Source organism: Cuculus canorus, chromosome 12 (genome assembly GCF_017976375.1).
Source record: "Cuculus canorus isolate bCucCan1 chromosome 12, bCucCan1.pri, whole genome shotgun sequence".
NCBI lineage: Eukaryota > Metazoa > Chordata > Aves > Cuculiformes > Cuculidae > Cuculus > Cuculus canorus.
Genome location: NC_071412.1, coordinates 21,955,361 through 21,973,516, shown reverse-complemented (window position 1 = coordinate 21,973,516; position 18,156 = coordinate 21,955,361). Strand labels below are relative to the sequence as shown.

The following is an 18,156-nucleotide window of genomic DNA, read 5'->3' as shown; positions in this document are numbered from 1 at the left end:
ATAGACTCATAGAATCATGGGATGGTTTGGGTTGGAAGCTGCAGTCTCACTTGTCTCTGTGTGCTTTCTGATGAGTGAGGGACAGGGGAGAAATTGTGTCCTCTCGATCCTGGAAAGGAAGTGGGAACACAGAGGGTTGCTCCAGGATGTCTCCTGTGGAGGAATCATTAGGGCAGGAATGGAGATAATGTCGGAAAGCGATGCAACAATGCCAGTTTCAGGTGGGTATCATACAATCAAAGATTCCTGAAATCATAGAATTGTTTAGATTGGGAGGGACTGTCAAAGATCATTCAGTTCCAATCCTCTGCTATGGGCAGGGAGACAGATCATGTTGCTCATACCCTCACCCAACCTGATCTTGAATGCTTCCAGTGAAACGGAACCCACAACCCACAACGTCTCTTGGCAACCTGTTCCAGTGCCTCACCAGCCTCTTTGTAAAACGCTTTTTCCTTACGCCCAATCTGAAATGAACCGTCGTTCAGTTTAAAACCATTGCCCCTTGACTTGTCACTGGAGACCCTGGTTAAAAAATCTTTCTCCATCTTTCTTACAAGCCCCCTCTAAGTATTAAAATGCTGCAATAAGGTTTCCCTGGTGCCTCCTCTTCTCCAGTCTGAGCAACCCCAAGTCTCTCACCCTTTTCTCACATGAGAGATATTCCCCCCCTCTGATCATTTTTGAGCCCCTCCTCTGAACCTCCTCTAACAGGTCTATCTCTTTCATGTGCTGGAGACCCCAGAACTGGATGTAGTACTCCAGGTGGGATCTCACAGGAGCAGAGAGAACGCATTCCCTCCGCCTGCTTGCCATGCTTCTGTTTATGCAGCCCACCACACAACCGTCCTTCTGGGCTGCAAGTGCACATTGCTAGATCATGTGCAATTTTTCACCCACCGGTATCCTCAGGTTATTTTCCACTGGTTTGCTCACAATCCCTTCATCCCCCAGTTTCTATTGATACTGGGGATTGCCCCACCCCGGGCACAGGACCTCAGGCTTGGTCTTGTTGGACTTGTTCACACAGGCTCGCTTCTTGAGCCTGTCACGGTCGAGGCTATCAGCCTGACAAAGGCTCCTAGCTGGGTTGAGCAGGATGCACTGCAGCTCTGTGATACTGACCTGAGGATCACTGGGGCTGGTCGTGGCCCCTGCTGCACACAGGAATAAAGCAAATGAGGAGGAAACTTACCTGCCCTTTTCCTTCCAACAGAGATGAGGAACTTGTGTGCAGGCATTTTTAGATTACTGCCAGAGACATGAGATGGAGGGAATCATAGAATTGTGGGATGGTTTGGGTTGGAAGGGACCTCATAGCCCACCCAGTCCCACCCCCTGCCACGGGCAGGGACACCTTCCACTGGAGCAGGGGCTCCAAGCTCCATTCAAGACAGCCTAAAATGCCTCCAGGGAAGGAGCAGCCACCACTGCTCTGGGCAACCTGGGCCAAGGATGTCAAGGAGCAAAGGCTGTGGAAGAATACCAGTGGAATCATTGCCCTGGAATGGCTGATCAGGGCTTCAGAGGAGAAAGAATACTGCAGACTGCTCTTGAGGGGTGATGCCTTCCAACACGGTCCAGTGGGATCCACTGATAACCTCATGGCATGCTTCGGTATAGGCCAAGAGAAATGAATCCCCTACAGTTCCTTGTGTTGGATGTTGTTTTGCAGAAGAGTTCAGGCACTTTCAGTGTGGGCCAGTGCCAGAGATGTCCTGGGAGGGGTATTTACATTGACTGGCTCAGGTATGGAATTTCCTCATTTCTTCTGCTCTCTCAAGCGTTCTCCAAAATGCCAAACAGCATCAGCAGGGAGGAGCATGTGAAGCCAGGACTGCTGAAGAAACACAAGCTATGGGTCGTGCTGCTGGTTGCAACTGCAGCCTCGCTTGTCTCCATGTGGTTTCTGGTGTTGAATGACCGGTGAGTGAGGGAATTGCCCCCTGAGCAATAGGGTCCCCTCCATCCTGGCAAGGAGGTGAGAACACAAAGGGTCACTCCAGGAGACCTCCAGGGGAGGAATCAGTAGGGTAGGAGTGGAGATACTGTAGGGAAGGGATGCAATGATGCCAGTTTCAGGTGGGTATCTCAGGGTGGGCATAGTTGCAGGCAGGGTGATGGGATGGCCAAGGGGAGACACTGAGAGGGTATCTGGAGCAGAGTGATGGAGGAATGCTGGGTGAGCATATGCCATCCTGGCTCAGTCCAACCTTTTGTTTTTTTTCACAGACCTCACATCAAGGTTCCAGAAGCAGAACTGTGTCAAGAACTGTTAAGCAACGTGACGCAACCTCAGAAGTGAGAGTCATGGCCACAAGCACACTGGGCCGTGGCAGACAGGCAGCTGGCTAAACTGAGTCACCTGGTGGCCTCAATGAAGGTCCAGGGGAATGGAAGGGATGCTACAGAGAGCCATTTGTTTGCAGTAAGTCTTTGTGAGAGCATTCAGGTTGCTTACAAGCTCTTTCTGCCCTAGGGTGAGTGAGCACTGGAGCCTGAGACATGTGAAGTTAATGCAGAGCTGCCGCTGGACCTTCAATGCTTCTGCCTTGGCCCAGTACAGGTGATGCCCACCAGGCTCAGGGAAAAACGACTCAGTTCACTTACTTCCAACAAAATCACAACCAAAGCAGTTTATTAATTTACTGATGGTACATGCTTAACCCACAATGGGTGAACTCGACATCCATGATCAAACATCAGTAGCAAAGCAGATAAACCGAAATGTTGGACACTTAAAACATGCCCACATACAACTGCAAATTCCTAAACGCTCTTCTACAAAGAGGCCCAAGAAGTTCTAAGTGCACACAGCAACACATGGGGGCACAGTTACACGCACATGCTGCTCCTCACGGGATGTAACTGTGTGCTGTCACTACCCAGTGCCTGACAGGGAGGATGCTCAGCCTGGTCTTGGCAGAGGTTGTGATGCTGGTGGAGCAGCTTCTGGCAGGGTTTTGACTCTTGCTCTTTCTACTCCATGGTCATTTGCCCATCATGAAAAATCATAGAATCATGGGATGGTTTGAGTGGGAAGGACCTCAAAGCCCATCAGGTCCCAGCTCCCCCACCATGGGCAGGGACACCTCCCACTGGATCAGGGGCTCCAAGCCCCATCCAATCCGGCCTTGAACATTTCCAGGGATGGGGCAGCCACCACTGCTCTGGGCAACCTGGGCCAGGGCCTCACTTCTCAAAATGTATGTGGGTGAGGAAGAAGTAAATGAAAGATATCTGGAGATAGGTGAACAGAGAGTGGGTGACACAACGCTTTGTTTGTGTTACCTGTGCTTTCCCAAGCTCGCTTCCCATTTACACTGTGATACTTGCTCACCTAATCCTTTACTTCTTTTACTGTAGCGCCTTAGCTGGCCCTTTCTTCTCATTCTCATCCCTCTCTCCTTTATTATTCTCTTACAGTCCTCCTACATCCCACCTTCAGACCTCTGCTCACTGCCTTCCGCTTTCTCCTCTCACAGGACACAGCTAGGGCACTACTGCAATGCCTCAGCCTGGTTGGCTGTGACACAAGAAAACACACCACTGGGATCCAAGATTGTCTTCGATGGGTATCGCTCAAAGAGCTTGAAAGTCAGCAGCGGCTTGCTGGAGATCCTGCCAGAGGTAGGAGTGCTCTTTGATGGGGAATGTGACTCACTGTCCTCATGCTTTTCTCTCGTACACCCCAGAATGTGTCCAGTTGGAGGATCTGGAGTAGCTCTTTACTGTAATTCTCTAAGGGTGGGTGAATTACCTGGAGCCTGTGTCCAGCTCTGGAGTCCTTGGCACAGGGAGGACATGGAGCTGTGGGAGTGAGGCCAGAGGAGGCCACAGAGATGATGCAAGGGCTGGAGCACCTCCCGTCCAAGGACAGGCTGGGAGAGTTTGGGATTGTTCAGCCTGGAGGAGAGCAGGCTCCATGGAGACCTTAGAGCAGCTTCCAGTGCTGAAAGGGGCTCCAGGAAAGCTAGTTGGGGCTCTTGATCAGGGAGAGCAGGCATGGGATGAGGGAAACGGTTTTGAGCTGAAAGGGGGGAGATTGAGGTGAGATCTTATGAAGAAATGTTTTGCTGTGAGAGTGGGGAGGCCCTGGCCCAGGGTGCCCAGAGCAGTGGGGGCTGCCCCATCCCTGGAGGGGTTCAAGGCCAGGCTGGATGGGGCTCAGAGACCCTGATCCAGTGGGAGGTGGTGGGAGTGGATGGGCTTGGAGGTCCTTTCCGATCCAAATCATTTTGTGATTCTGTGATTCTATCAATTTCTACATTTTGTTCTTTACAGAAATCCCCATTTCAGGACCTTCTCTACAAAACCTGTGCTGTGGTGGGAAATGGAGGAATCCTCAGGAACAGTAGCTGTGGCTCTCAAATCGATGGGTACCAGTTTGTAATCAGGTAATTGCTGCAAGCACACCCAGGAGAGATGTAGGAGACCAGCAGGAGGAGGGAGCTTTCATGGGAATAGAGTGAAGGTAGAGAATGTGGAGACAGAAGAAATGTTCTGAGTGGGGTTGAAGGTGATGGGCTGGGGGCATGGTGGGAGTGTACCTGAACTGGGTATAGCGTCATGGAGAGATGGATTAGTTCTCAGGAGATCAGGGAACATTACTTCTCATGGACTTCCTTTGTTTATCCCCTCAATCAGGTTTAACCTGCCATCTGCAGACTTCCCTGAGGACGTGGGCAGAAAGTCAAGCATTGTCACTGTGAATCCCAGTATCCTTCATAAACGGTAATAGGTGTGGAAACAAAAAGGGAGGAGAGGCCTCCTAACTTTCTTTTCCCCCACATACTATGTTCTTGAAGAGGCAATATCTTTGCCTCTGCTCTGTGTCCCAGAAAACAGATGGAACTCTGCTGTGATGCAAAGTCTATCAAAAAATAGCTGTTGCTGTCTACTGCCATGAGATTCTCCCCTCGGTGTGGAGGTAGACCGGGGAACACTGCAACTCTTGGGGTAGTCTGGGGCAAAGTTTGTTCAAGACTTGGTTGTGGTTGATTATTTTAGCTAGAGGTTAATAGTATTTCTGGTCGCTCCAGTGAGCCGATCCTCTCAAGGGTGATCTCAAACAGGCAGAGGCTCAGCTGTGTCCTGTAGTGCTGCTGGCAGGAGGCCCCTGGTGGGAACTGCTTAATTTCATTCTGATCCTCACTGTATAAATGTTTATTATGTTTAGTGGAGAAAACAGGTGCTGCTTGTCCTACAGCAGACATCTAAAATAAGCTAGATTAGTTGTGATCCAGATGTGCTTGCTTGTTCTTCTCTGCTGACTACAAAGGCCATTGAGACAATTAGTTTAAATGTAGATGTCTGTGTGCTAGATCTCAAAAGACAGATGGCATGAATTCCCTCCCAGCCCCCCGCTCCAGTGTAATGGGACATCATTCTCCATGAATTATCAGCTGAGAGGCCACTAAAGTTTTAAATTTGAAGATATCTTCCCAGCTTTTAAGCAACTAATGTTAGCAAATACCTTGCTATTCCCAGCCGTCCCTCTGGTCTCTGTTAGCTGCCCCTGAGAATCCTGAGCTCGGATCAGCTGCAAGGTGCAGGGAAGGGGAAAATGGAGGTGAAGAGTAGCACAGGCTTGTATCAAAAATAGTGTGGCCAGCAGGAGCAGAGAAGGGACCGCCCCGTGGGCTTGGTGCTGGGGAAACCACAACTTGAATCCTGGGCTCAGTTCTGGGCCCCTCAACCCAAGAAGGACATTGAGGGGCTGGAGCACATCCAAAGAAGGGGATGGAGCTGGGAAGGGTCTGGAGCCCAAGGGTTGTGGTAGGGGCTGAGGGCACTGGGGCTGTTTAGCCTGGAGAAGAGGAGGAGGTGAGAGGAGACCTCATCGCTCTCTGCAGCTCCCAGAAGGAGGTTGGAGCCAGGTGGGTGCTGGGCTCTGCTCCCAAGGAACAAATGATAGGACAGGAGGAAATGGCCTCAAGTTGCACCAAGGGAGGTTTAGATTGGATGGTGGGAAAAATGTCTTCACTGAAAGAGCGGTGAGGCCCTGGCTGAGGCTGCCCAGGGCAGGGGTGGAGTCCCTGTCCCTGGAGGGGTTCACAAAGCGTGTGGTAGTGGCACTTCAGGACAGGGTTTAATAGGCACAGTGGGGCTGCACTGACAGTTGGATTGGATGATCTTAGAGGTCTTTTCCAACCTCAATGATTCCATGATTCTATGATATTTCACTTCTCTGGGGTAAAGTGGCACAGGAGAGGCAGGAGGGAATGAGGATGGGTTTGGCAGAGGGTGACCATCCCACATCTCTTGCCTCACAGGTTTCATGGTTTGAATGGCCGGCGTCTGCCATTTGTGGAGGCAGCAGCTTCCTATGGAAAGACTTGGTTCTTCATCCCAGCTTTCTCCTACCCTGGCAACAGTGAGGCTTCTTACCGGGCATTCTATGCCTTACAGGACTCTGAGTCCCAGTCACACGTCTTCTTCTTCCACCCTCAGTACCTGAGTGCTCTAAGCAAGTACTGGCATGATCGTGGTTTTCACACCTATCGCCTGTCCTCAGGTTTCATGCTGGTGAATGCTGCTCTGGAGTTGTGTGAACACATTACACTCTACGGCTTCTGGCCCTTCTCTTTGCACCCTGATGGCCATGCCCTGCCCCATCATTACTACGACAACGTGCTTCCCAACCAAAGGATACACATCATGCCCAGAGAGTTCGCTTACTACGTGGATATGCACTTCCAGGGGGTCCTTCGGCTGCACGTGGGGCGGTGCTAAGGGGCCACGTCAAAGGGAAAGCAATGTGGCATCTAAAGCAGATGGTGTCTGCTGTTGTTCTTATCCATTCTGGGATCTCCTGGTGAGAACGCGCAGACCCAGATGCAAACCTAGAGTCTCTAGGGGTGAAAAATATGCCTCCTTCTCTTTTCCATACTGTCCCACTAGAGAGTCACCATTCGGTAAGTAGCTTTAGCATCAGATCATTTTAATGTTAACTAATTTGGAGTCAATGATTGAAATCTGTTAGTGCTTAATGCATCATTAAATTGCTAGGAACTAACTCCCTTTCTTGCCAGCAGCACAGATTTGTTAACTGCATTGCAGAATTGGTGTAGCCCACCTCAAAAGGTTTTATTTTCCTAACACCACTCCCCAACACATTAAGCACTTATCGCACTTTGCTTATTCTTTCTTAAGCTCTGTTTGCTTTAATCAGACTCATGTCACTGCTCTGTTTATTTAGGTATCAGTATTTGGCCTGAAGCATTAAGCTCTGCATATTTGTCAGAGCTATGCAGCTGATGCCCATTTGTGCCGCTGAAGATCAGAGTTAATCCTCCAGTCCTCCCAGTTGGGTGGGTTGTCAGCCGGGCCAGTGACCTGATGTGGATTGCAGGCTGGAAGGATCTCTTGCATGTATCTGTGCCCGTGAGAGACGGAGTGGCAGTTCTTTCCTTTAGCATGTAAATCCCTCTCCTACACCAAATCCCTCTGAATGTGCACGGCTGCCAGTGGATCCGGGCAGATGTTCTACATTAGTGTATGTATTTGAGGACACGCCTCGACTCCTGGGTTCAGTTCTGGGCTCCTCACTCCAAGAAGGACATTGAGGGGCTGGAGCGCATCCAGAGAAGGGAAGGGAGCTGAGAAGGCTCTGGAGAACAGGCGTTGTGGGAGCAGCTGAGGCCCTGGGGCTGTTTAGCCTGGAGAAGAGGCTGAGGGGAGACCTCATCACTCTCTGCAGCTCCTGGAAAGGAGGTTGTAGTGAGGTGGATGTTGGTCACTTCTCCCAAGTGACAGGTGATAGGGCAAGAGGAAATGGCCTCAAGGTGTGCCAGGGCAGGTTCAGAGTAGATATCAGGAAAAATTTCTTCACTGAAAGAGTTCTCAGCTCTGGCAGGGGCTGCCCAGGGAAGGGGTTGAGTCACCATCCCTGGAGGGGCTTAATCGACAGGTAGATGAGGCGCTCAGGGATGCAAGTTAGTAGGGGACAGGTACAGTTGGACTCAAAGGTCTTTTCCAACCAAATGACTCTATGATTCCATTCTGTGAGTCTATTCTATATGCACCACCTCTAGGTTTGTGTCGGTGGTGGTGTTGTCAGGGCCGGGGAAGGGTGGGAGGCAAGAGGTGAGCGCTGGTGCTGTGAGAGGCGGGGAGCGTGCGGCAGGGCTGGGGGGGGCCGGGGGAGCAGAGTGGCGCAGCGGAAGCGTGCTGGGCCCATAACCCAGAGGTCGATGGATCGAAACCATCCTCTGCTAAAGGTTTTATCCCCCCCCCCGATACATCACAGCCACTCTCTCTCCCTTCCATCCTTCAGCAGGCGTTCCCTGCACTGCACTGCTCTGCTCCTGCTCTCTGGGCACCCATGGCCGTGGCCGGACCTGTCCCTCAGCCCCTTCTCTCTGCCAATGCCACCTTCTTTCTCCTTTCCCTCCTCAGCATCCAAAGTGCAGTGACAGGTGGGATCCACCTGTGGGTATTAAGGGAGGTGGTGGAGGTGCCCACCAAACCCTTTCCATCATCTCCCAGCACTCCTGGCTGACCGGGGCAGTTCCACCTGGCTGGAAGCTGGCAGATGTCACACCCATTGACAAGAAGATTTGGAGGGAGAGTCCAAGGAACTGCAGGCCTGTCAGTCTGATCTCTGTGGCTGAGAGGCGCAGCGGGATCCAGGTGATGGACCCCAGCCTGCTGTGGGGTGACGGATACCAGCTGCAACCATGCCGGGGTGCAAAGGAATCCGTTTCCAAGCACACCACCAGATAAATGACTCCATTTCCCAGTGCGAAGGAGAGGAAGTTCAAAGAAGGAGACCTTCCAGTACCCGAAAGGGCTCCAGGAAAGCAGGGGAGGGGCTGTTCACAAAGGCTTGCGGTGACAGGACGAGGGGGAGCGGGTACGAACTGGGGAGGGGCAGGTTTAGACTGGACATAAGGAGGAATTTCTTCACAATGAGAGCGGGGGGGGGCCCCGGCACAGGTCGCTTCCACTCTCGGCCGACAGAGGGCGCCGTGCAGGGAGGGGGGGTGGGTGGGTGGGGTGAGGCGCGGCGCGCGGCTGCGCATTGCGGGTGCCGTAAAGCGTCGCGGGGTGTCGCGCTGCGCTGCGCTGAGCTTGGGGGGAGCGGCGAGGGCTGCGCAGCAGCGGGACATTGCCCGCTCGGCGCCGTGTGCGGGCCCGGCGGGGCCTGGGCCGGGCCGGGCCCTTCTGGCGGGGCCGGGCCGCCCCCTGCCCCGGTGGCGCACAGAGCCCCGCCGCGGGGCCGGCTCCAAGGACTCCAGCTCCAAGCATGCTGCTTGTGCAATGACTCCAGCCGCAGCACATCGTAGAGTGGTGGACTCCGGCTCCCAGAACTGCCGCTGGGCAAAGCGCCCCGGCTCTCAGCGTGCCGTGGGGAAGAGGACTCCCGTGGGAGCACGCTGCACGGGGAACGATGCAAGCGTCCATCACAGCGTGCTGTGAAGGGCTCCAGGTGCTAGCGTGGCGCAGGGTGAAGGGCTCCAGCTGCCGGCACACTGCAGGGTGATGGGCTCCAAAACTCAGCGTGCTGTGGAGCAAAGGACTCAACTCCCTGCCTCCTCTTCCAGCACACTGTGGGGTGGAGGACGACAGTTCCCAGCATGACAAGGGGAGAAGAACTCATGCTGTCAGCATGCTGTGCAGGTATGGGCTCCAACTCCAGGCACGCCATGAGACAGACTCCTAGAATCCCTTGGTTGGAAAAGGCCTTTTCCAACTTGATGAAAGATCAAGTCCGATTGTACCTGTCCACTCCATAGAAGCATAGAACGGCTTGGTCGGGAAAGATCTTTCAATCAGGACTCCATCTCTCAGCACACCACGGAGCAAAGGACACCAGCCTGCAGCCTGCAGTGGGGTGAAGAGCTCCAGCTCCCCACATATTGTAGCGTGAGGGATTGCAGCTTCTGGCACGCTGCAGCAGGAAGTACTCCAGGTCCCAGCATGACATGTGGAGAGGGACTAACTCCCAGCATCGTGCGGGCTGAAGGGCTTTTTGCGGGTGGAATCGGTTGAGACTTTGATTTAGCAGCAATTTACAATTTATTGAACAGGATCACAAAAGTAAATTAGCTCCTATCTGTTAACTCTCAATCATCAGTTGGTCAACAAAAGGATTTTAAGTTATTCAGAAAGTGCCCCGTGCCTGCTTCCCAGGGGCTCTGGATGCTGACGATCCAGGGCCAGGCCCCCGGCTGGGCATCTCTGCCCCCAACGACATGGGACATGCCAGAGCCATCATAATCCAAGGGCGGGAGTCCACAGGTCCTGTGAAAAACAGAAACTCCTGAGTGCCCTGCTGGAGGTGTCACTGCTGCTGGGGCTGAAGCTCAGCCACCTTCTCTCCTGACAGGGCGGCACGGAGCACACGGCCAGGGAAGCCCGTGGGGCAGGCGGGTGGTAGTCCACCCCTGTCTCTGCTTTAGCCCCGCAGAGGAGCCGTGCCAGCAGCCAGGGCGCTGGCAAGGGATGGCGCCTCCCCCACGGGGTCGGGGATGTTGTGGCGTAGCCACAAGAGACAAGCGGGCGCCCTCAGTCATCCCCATCCCAGCTGCCCGAGCTCCCTCCCGCAGCCCGGGGCCACTCACTCGCAGGTGTCCCTCGTGCGGGCCCGCACAGGGCCAGCAGGACGAGGAGAACATTCATGGTTCCTGTAACACATGGCACTGCAACAACTGAGGGATTGTTGCCACTGGGGCAGCAGCCGACAGACTGCCTGTGGCGCTGCTGGCAGTGCCCGTGGCTGCCCGGTGAGGTCGCAGAGGTTCTGGGCGCTGGGCACGGTGGGCTTGGGGCAGGGGGGCAGCTTGGGGCGTTCCAAGCGGGAGGGGACGCAGGAGCTGGGCTCAGGCGCTCCCGACAGACCCAGCGAATGCACTGTGGGTGGGTGAGGGCGGGCAGCACCGTCGCAGGCAGCAGCCAGCAGGGAAACACCACACGTGGCGGCACAACCTCTTTGGGAAGGGCACTGCCACCCTGCTCTCTACAGCCGGTTTCCACCAGGTCCTTTCCCCAGAGCATTCAACAGAGGACGGAACTACAGACAGTCTGCACGTGTTTGGGTGTTGGAGAGCCAAGCGGTTACAGCCGCGGCAGGAGGGCAGGGGTGTGCAAGTGGGACAAGTCCAGCACATCCACGTGTCTGTGTGCACGCATCGGTGTGTGTGTGTTGATGCTCTGCTTTACACCTTGGGTGGCCCGGGCCACCAGATTTAGTGCTGCAGTTGAAGCGCAGACAAGTGCGCACTGGTGTTTGTTTCCAGTGACGGGAACAGTTGCCTGAACCGGTCACCTCCTATCAGTCACCTCCAAATAAAGTGCCTGCAATTAAGCAGGATCCTGTCTAAATGAGGCACGTTGCTCTTCTACGCCTTTTTTATCAGCAAAGCTGTATGCGGTTCTCTGCTTAACATATTGCTTGTTTCAAAACTGATTTTTTTGCAATGCGTGCTTTCACTCTTACATTTAGGCTTTGGTCTGCTTGCTTCAGAAATCCTCAGTTCCTAACGCAGTATTTTAGGTTCTACTTTGGGTGCCAACTACCTCAAAGTTAGTTGTTACAGCATGGATCAAACTCTTTTTTAAAGACAGTGAGACATTTGGCTTGTGAGAATTAATTGATACGTTTTGCTGCAGATGGTTTGTATATTTAATTATCTCATCCTATCAATCCATCTTGTAAGATGTAGCTGGTTTAGGTCAGGAGAGAACCTGAAGGGAGTCTGCGTATGTGTTTGGATAATTGAAAAAAAAGAACATTGTTTGAGGATTTACACAGTTCTTTGCCTAAAACTAGTCTACATACCCACTGCTTTTCTAAGGAAATATGTTTTACCAGGGAATGACTATCTCCCAGCTGATGCTAGATTAACTGAAATCAGCAGGAGTCCTTTTTCCCTGAAAAGGCTCCGAGTCTTGTCCCAGTTCTCAGGTTTACAGTTTCAAACTTTGCTTTCAGTAATTCCTGATACCAAACTGATGGTGTCCTCCCTGTGCTGAGGACTCACAGGGCTCAGGTGGGTCTCACAAAGCGGAGCAGAGGGGAGGAATCCCCTCCGTCCCTGCTGGTCCCACTACTCTGGGTGCAGCCCAGGACACGGCTGCTTTCTGGGCTGCGAGGCCGCATTGCAGCTCGTGTGGGGCTTCTCCTCCCCAGCGTCTCCCCCTCGAATGATGATGTGACAGAGCGGCCTTGCAGAGGACTTGGGGTGCTGGGGATGAGAAGCTCAACAGGAGCTGCAACGTGCACTTAGGGGGGCGGCAGCAGGGATGATGGGAGGGCGGGAGCACCTCCCAACGAGGACAGTTGGGGTTATTCAGCCTGGAGAGGAGGAGGCTGCGGGGAGACCTTCCAGTGACCTTCCAGTACCTGAAGGGTCTCCAGGAAAGCTGGGGAGGAGCTGCTCACAAAGGCTTGTGCTAACAGGACGAGGGGGAGCGGGTATAAACTGGAGAGGGGCAGGTTTAGACTGGACATGAGGAATTTCTTCCCTAGGAGCGCGGGGGGGCCCTGGCCCAGGTTGGTTCCACTCGCGGCCGGCAGGCGGCGCGGCGCGGCGCTGCGGTGGGGTGGGGGAGGCGCGGCAATTCCTGTCGCGGCCGGCAGGGGCCGCCCTGCGCAGAGGGGCGGGGCGCGCGGCTGCGCTTTGCGGGTGCCGTAAAGCGTCGCGGGGTGTCGCGCTGCGCTGCGCGGGGAGGGAGCGGCGGGGGCTGCGCAGCACCGGGACATCGCCTGCTCGGCGCCGTGTGCGGGCCCGGCGGGGCCTGGGCCGGGACGGGCCCCTCTGGCAGGTACGGGCCGCCCCCCGCCCCGGTGGCGCACAGAGCCCCGCCGCAGGGCCGATCCGGGACCCGCCGGGGATTCTCCCGCTGCCGCCCCGGGTTCGGTCTGGGGGCGGGGCCGGGCCCCGTCTGCTCGTCCCGGGTAGAAAAACAAGTCGTTGTGCGGCGGGTTCCCCTGGTGAATGGGGGGGGGGGATCTCGCCCGGAGGTGCGGGCCGGGGCCGCAGCTCTCGCCGAACGACCCGGGCGTCCGTGCGCTCCTTTGAGCCTGTGATTCAGCGATTAGCGCTGAGCCGGCCTTCGTGGGGGTTTCCGCGGCTTGGTTAAGCTCTTCCAGGGCTCGAAGCGGTTCTGTGAAGGCCTAAGCCAGGCCCGACTGCTTTAGCTGGGTAAATGACACCCTCGGTTTGCACGACTCGGGTGCTCCTCCGAAAGGCGATTTAGCAGGGAAGGTAAGATCTGGAATAGCTCAACTTCATTTGATCTAGTGGGGTGTCCCTCTCCGTGGCAGGGGCGTTGGAACGGGATGATCTTTAAGGTCTCTTCCAACCCGAACTATTCTATGATTCTCTAATTTTAATGTGATCGCTATAAAACAGATTATTTAAAAAAAAAAAAAAATTGACCACTCGGCATGGAGACTTTGGTAGCATTTTTCGTATATCTGTATATGTAAACTAATAGAATCATAATAATATCCGTATTATAAACTAATAAGGGAAATCTGTGTTTTCAGGCAATGAAATCAGGCCTTACGTTGTCCTTGTAACCAGTAGAAAATTCCAAGGACGGATTAATTCTGGAAACTTACATTTTTGAGGAAAATTAACCTTTAAAGAATTGGAATATTTTGTCACTCTCTAAGACAGAAATTAAAGCTTCTTATCGTTAACAAACCTGTGGTCCTTGCTATGAAAGTAGTTTTCCACCAATTTAAATGGTTTTACTCCTTTTTGTTTGTTTTTGTTTGGTAGAGGGTCTGCCCGATGGAGGTGAAAAAAAAAATAACAAAAAACTGTTAGCTGAGATTATCGCCCGTTCATATTTGCAGTCCTTGCTGATGTGTGGGGGCTGATAGGGAAAGATGTGGTCTGGGTTCGTTTGATAAAGAGAAGGTCTGGTCACCTGTGTCGTGCTGTCATCCATGGTATGAATGGCCTATTGAATTCGTAAGACAGGGAAGACTGTGTGCACATTCTGCATTTCACTTAGTTAAATAAAAGTATATAAGACACCAAGCTTCCTGTGTTAAGAAATCTTGAAGCCCCGTGTATTTAAACATCTGTTTATTTTTATTGATGGTTGAAGCCTGGCAGCTACAGCTGTGGTTTTGTCTGGTGTTGGGACTTGGAGGGTGAATACCAGCTCTTAGTATTCCTGCAGGTTTCATGTGTCCTTTCAAAATCTGGATGTGAGAACACTCTGACCTTTCAGAAATAGGTGTTTTAGGAAACAGTGGCTTTTGTGGAAGGGTGTTAAGAATGTATCTAAATGTATTGGTGATCTGCTTTATCTTCAAATTAGTAACTTTGTAGACCTTGGTAAGCAGATCAGTTGGGCTCTTGCAGTGGAGGTGGCCGTGTTGCAACACATTCAGTTGGCCTTTTTTTCCCCTAAGATGATTCCTCCCTTTCAGTTGTGTATATTTCCTCTAATGCTGAGGACATTCTTTTGAACAGATATCCTCCCTAGCTGATGAACTATGGAAGCTTGGATGTCAGGCAGTTGAGTAAATGGGGAAGAAATTACTAGGGGGGATGGGACAGGGAACGGGACTCTTTAATTCATGTGTAAACAATGGGGATAGTACAGAGAGATGGATTTGCCGTAGGGAGATGTTGCATAAAGACTTCCCTGCAGCTCTACTAATGCACAACCTCCTTTAGGCCAGTTTTACGACCAGCCCTGTAGTGCTTTAGCTGTTTGCGTGTCAGTGAGACTGAGAAGATGTTTAGAAATGCGTATGTTGAGTAGTGTCCTATGGGACACACATACAACAGGGATAGGATAATTACTCCCAGGCACAGTCTCCTAAATTGTGTCCTTCAGGCTTAAGTTTGGATCAGTGTTTTTCTTGATGACCTGATCTAAAGCCTAACAGAGACCTGGAACAGAAAAGAGGGGAAGGAAGAAAGGAAAACGTTTCTTTCACCAACCCAAGATGAAGCTAACAAGATTATTTTGGTGTTTTGTGTGTTTTATATAGTTCATGCTATTTGGAAAAGTAACTACTGTGAATTCAAGCGATGTCTTCTTTATTAAGTGTGAAATCTGAGGAGGCGAGAGACTTCCTTCTGTATTTCTTTGCCAATGAAGTGTAGCCCTAATACTTGGCTGTTGTCAAATAAAGTGTTTGCTTTTACTCTCTGCCACTTGGCTCTACTGGCTGAAGAGTGGAGAGTCTGCACTGTCCTTCCCTCTTATCTGGTAGATGTACTCAGTTTAATATCTGAAAAATCCCCTACTTCTCACAGTTTTCCTGAAGAACAGCATAAAACTGTCCTAATGGTTTGTTTTGTAACTCTCACTTAGAAGATTATTTTTAGCAGTTGTGGCAAAGACCATGTCTTAGTTTACTCCTCAAAGTCTTGTCAAGAAGCATTAGGAAAATGACACTATGTTAAGAATAGTTACACATACTTCAAAGCTCAAAACTGCCAGAGGGACTAAGAAATGAATTTTGTAATTATTTTTGATGGCTATGTAGCTCTGCACTTCCCTGGCTGTCTCTGGAAACAGTACTCTTAAAGTTAGTTGAAGTGGAATCCCTACGTAAGATCTTAAGCTCCAATAAAAAAGTGTATTTTGTCATTCTTTTGTGAAGTTACGACTCCTTATTCCCTAGTTCGCTGCTGTTATGTTTGTCTTGGAGTTCACTGAAGCCGAAACATACTTGATTGCCAAATCATAATGCTTATGTCTTAAAACTGTGATTTACTTAATGTAGCTAACCGAGCTTAAGCCTAGGATGGAGCAATGAAATGTCTAGAGTGAAGAATTTGCTTCTGAATACTGTGTTTGTCAAATCCACCTGCTTGCATCCGTTGTGCAAAGGCGCACAGACTCCTTGCCCTGGTGGGTGCATGCTAACGCTGATGCTTGACTGCTGCTAGGATTTCTGTAAGTGCCTTATGGTCTTGGACTGATTCATAGTGCACTGCGGGAGAGCTAACTCGTCGTTCGTAGGACTCTGGGCAGAATTGCTCTTAGCCTGCCAACTCATCTAGCTGTGGCGCTTCCAGCTGCACATGCTCCGTGCATTCTGTCTGTTCAGCTGGAGCCAGGCCGTAGATCTGCGTTCTGTTAGAAGATGAGAGACAGACTCTTTCAGTAGCCTCTCCCTAAGAACACAGTGGTGGTTATGTGGTGTAACAGAGGCATTCTGTAGGTGGCCTGATATTTCCATCGCAAGGTAATTACTTTACTGATCTGTATTGGCTTATTCATGAGGAAACAAACCTTGAAGATCTTGGGGATTTTTTTCAGAAGTAAAATGAAGAGACTTTGCTGGTCCAGAGGGTGGAAAATGTTGGTTACAGTGCTCCATAGTACAGCTACAATGGCGTGACTTATCTTTGAGATGGCTTGGCAAAGTTAGTAAGAGTAGTACCGTATTTGAAATAATGTTGTTTCACTCTAAGAGTAAACTTTCCAAACCAGTGCTGGTTCGAAGAATTGGCTGCAAGGAGTGAGTAAGCTGCCTATGTTGCAGTGGCTCAGGTAACTGTAGCACCCCTCTGAAATGCACAGAGAGACTCTTCTGCCTGGCCTGGGTGTGTCTTTGGGAGATCATAGGCAAGAGCCCATCTCCAGAACATTACCATGCAGTTAGTAAGCAATACTACACATGTTATACTGAAATACTGTACCTTTCTGCAGGGCAAAAGATAAGTATTCTGCTCGGAGAGTTCTCAGGTAATTTTGTCATTCTAAAACTGGAGTATCTGTCGTTGCTGTGGCTGCATTAAAGCAAACAAAGGAAACACAGTGGTTTGTAATGGTATTTCATATTGACCTGTGAATAAAAAGGTGTTTAAGGCTATGTAATATCAAAGCAAATGTAATAGTTTCAGATTACCTACTGATTGTTGCTGTTTTTTAAAGATGCTTAGATCTTTAACTATCAATTGCTTTGTTTCCCTCAAAGATTACAAGGCCAATATACAGCCTACTAAAACTTAGTAGTTAAAGCAAGCTTTAAAAGAATATATTGTGTCTCACAAAGTGGTGAAAATGAAGAAGAGTGTAATAAAGTTTCAAAATCTGATTGCACTTGTTTTGCTGATAGTGGAACTGAATATTGGACATTTGTGTCCTTGCTACTTACTCTGCATTGTACAGGTTGTCCCTGCTTGAAATGAATAGGGTATGACTACCTCTTCTAGGCTAACGAGTGGGTTTTTTCCCATGAACTGCTCAGTGAGTTCTTTATTTTTGTTGGAGCAGGGCATGATAGCACTGAGATTTGATCTTCATGGGATTGTGTTGGGGGTGCAGCTTCTCAAATGGATTTGAGTGCTCTGTCAACCTCCATTGCATCAGGGTCATGCGTGAATTGGCCTTGTTTGGCGCTATGCCTTTGAGAAAGGGAAGTAGTAGTACTTACGTTATCTCAGTTTTGCTGCTGAAGGTCTTGTATGAATTTTACAAGCTTTTTCATTATCCTGCCCCTTGATATCTGGATTCATTTAACAGAAGAGCCTTGCTGAAAGAATAAAAGTATTTCTTCCTAATGAGAGGAAAGAAATGACTGCTGGTGTTCCAAAATACAGCTTGTGTGTTACTTTCTTTCACTGTTCTGTTCTTTAAGCTCTTGGTAGCCATGTTTGCCAGTTCAGAAAAAGGACTGTGGTAGGAACACTGTACTCAGCCTAAGATTTCTTTGTGCATGCCTGACCTCAGCAGTGAGGTTTGCTTCTGAAAACAATTGCAGTACTAGCTTGTCAGAGTAAAAGTAACGCTAAAAGTAAAATCTGATAAAAGCCGCATAGGAGAGGGAGTTTGTTTTAAGTTAATGGTAAGTTCAGTGAACATGCACAAAGACAAGTGTTAGGACTGAATTAAGGAACTACCAAGGCAACTAATGAAAACCTCCTTTCCGAGACAATCTTAAATATGTCCTTGACTCATATCATTCTATATATGAGCACTTGGGTTGGTTACATACATGGTTTAAGATGGCACAGGTTTTTTTATGGAAGTGGAACTGCTGTGTTGTTTCTGAAATTATGGTGATCATATGTTCTGGAAGCTCTTGATCGTCTTCAGAGCTGTCATACTGGGAAGAATTATTGCCTGCACTGGCCTCTAGGTTCAACCCTACTGGACACCCAAGTTGTCTGTAAGCGTGTTTAGGGTCTGAGTGGTGGAGAGTGAGCTCACCAGCAGAGAAGT

The 18,156-nt window shown here is 50.7% G+C and overlaps 2 protein-coding genes and 1 non-coding gene across 10 annotated transcripts in view; all 3 read left to right on the top strand.

Annotated features, from left to right (window-relative positions):
- LOC104054369 (alpha-2,8-sialyltransferase 8E-like) overlaps positions 1–6,901 on the top strand; it is a 34,506-nt gene extending 27,605 nt beyond the window's left edge. Inside the window, exons 3-9 of the mRNA XM_054078022.1 lie at positions 1,785–1,926; positions 2,233–2,301; positions 2,480–2,566; positions 3,486–3,630; positions 4,285–4,397; positions 4,648–4,734; positions 6,276–6,901. Coding sequence (XP_053933997.1) covers positions 1,785–1,926; positions 2,233–2,301; positions 2,480–2,566; positions 3,486–3,630; positions 4,285–4,397; positions 4,648–4,734; positions 6,276–6,735 — 1,103 coding nt within the window. The 3' untranslated portion in view covers positions 6,736–6,901. The remainder of the gene's footprint in view (positions 1–1,784; positions 1,927–2,232; positions 2,302–2,479; positions 2,567–3,485; positions 3,631–4,284; positions 4,398–4,647; positions 4,735–6,275) is intronic.
- Positions 6,902–8,147: 1,246 nt separating this feature from the next.
- TRNAM-CAU (transfer RNA methionine (anticodon CAU)) lies at positions 8,148–8,219 on the top strand. The gene has a single exon. It is a non-coding gene; the product is annotated as a tRNA-Met (tRNA).
- Positions 8,220–12,640: 4,421 nt separating this feature from the next.
- The window catches only part of RNF111 (ring finger protein 111), a 42,347-nt gene continuing 36,831 nt past the window's right edge, over positions 12,641–18,156 (top strand). For 5 of the 8 annotated variants that reach the window (XM_054077423.1, XM_054077421.1, XM_054077427.1 and 2 more), the window contains exon 1: positions 12,757–12,771. The gene's annotated coding sequence lies outside the window, so the exon portion shown is untranslated. Of the gene's footprint in view, positions 12,772–12,898; positions 13,215–18,156 lie in introns of those variants that run through there. The other 3 variants (XM_054077425.1, XM_054077420.1, XM_054077424.1) reach the window with 2 other exon arrangements.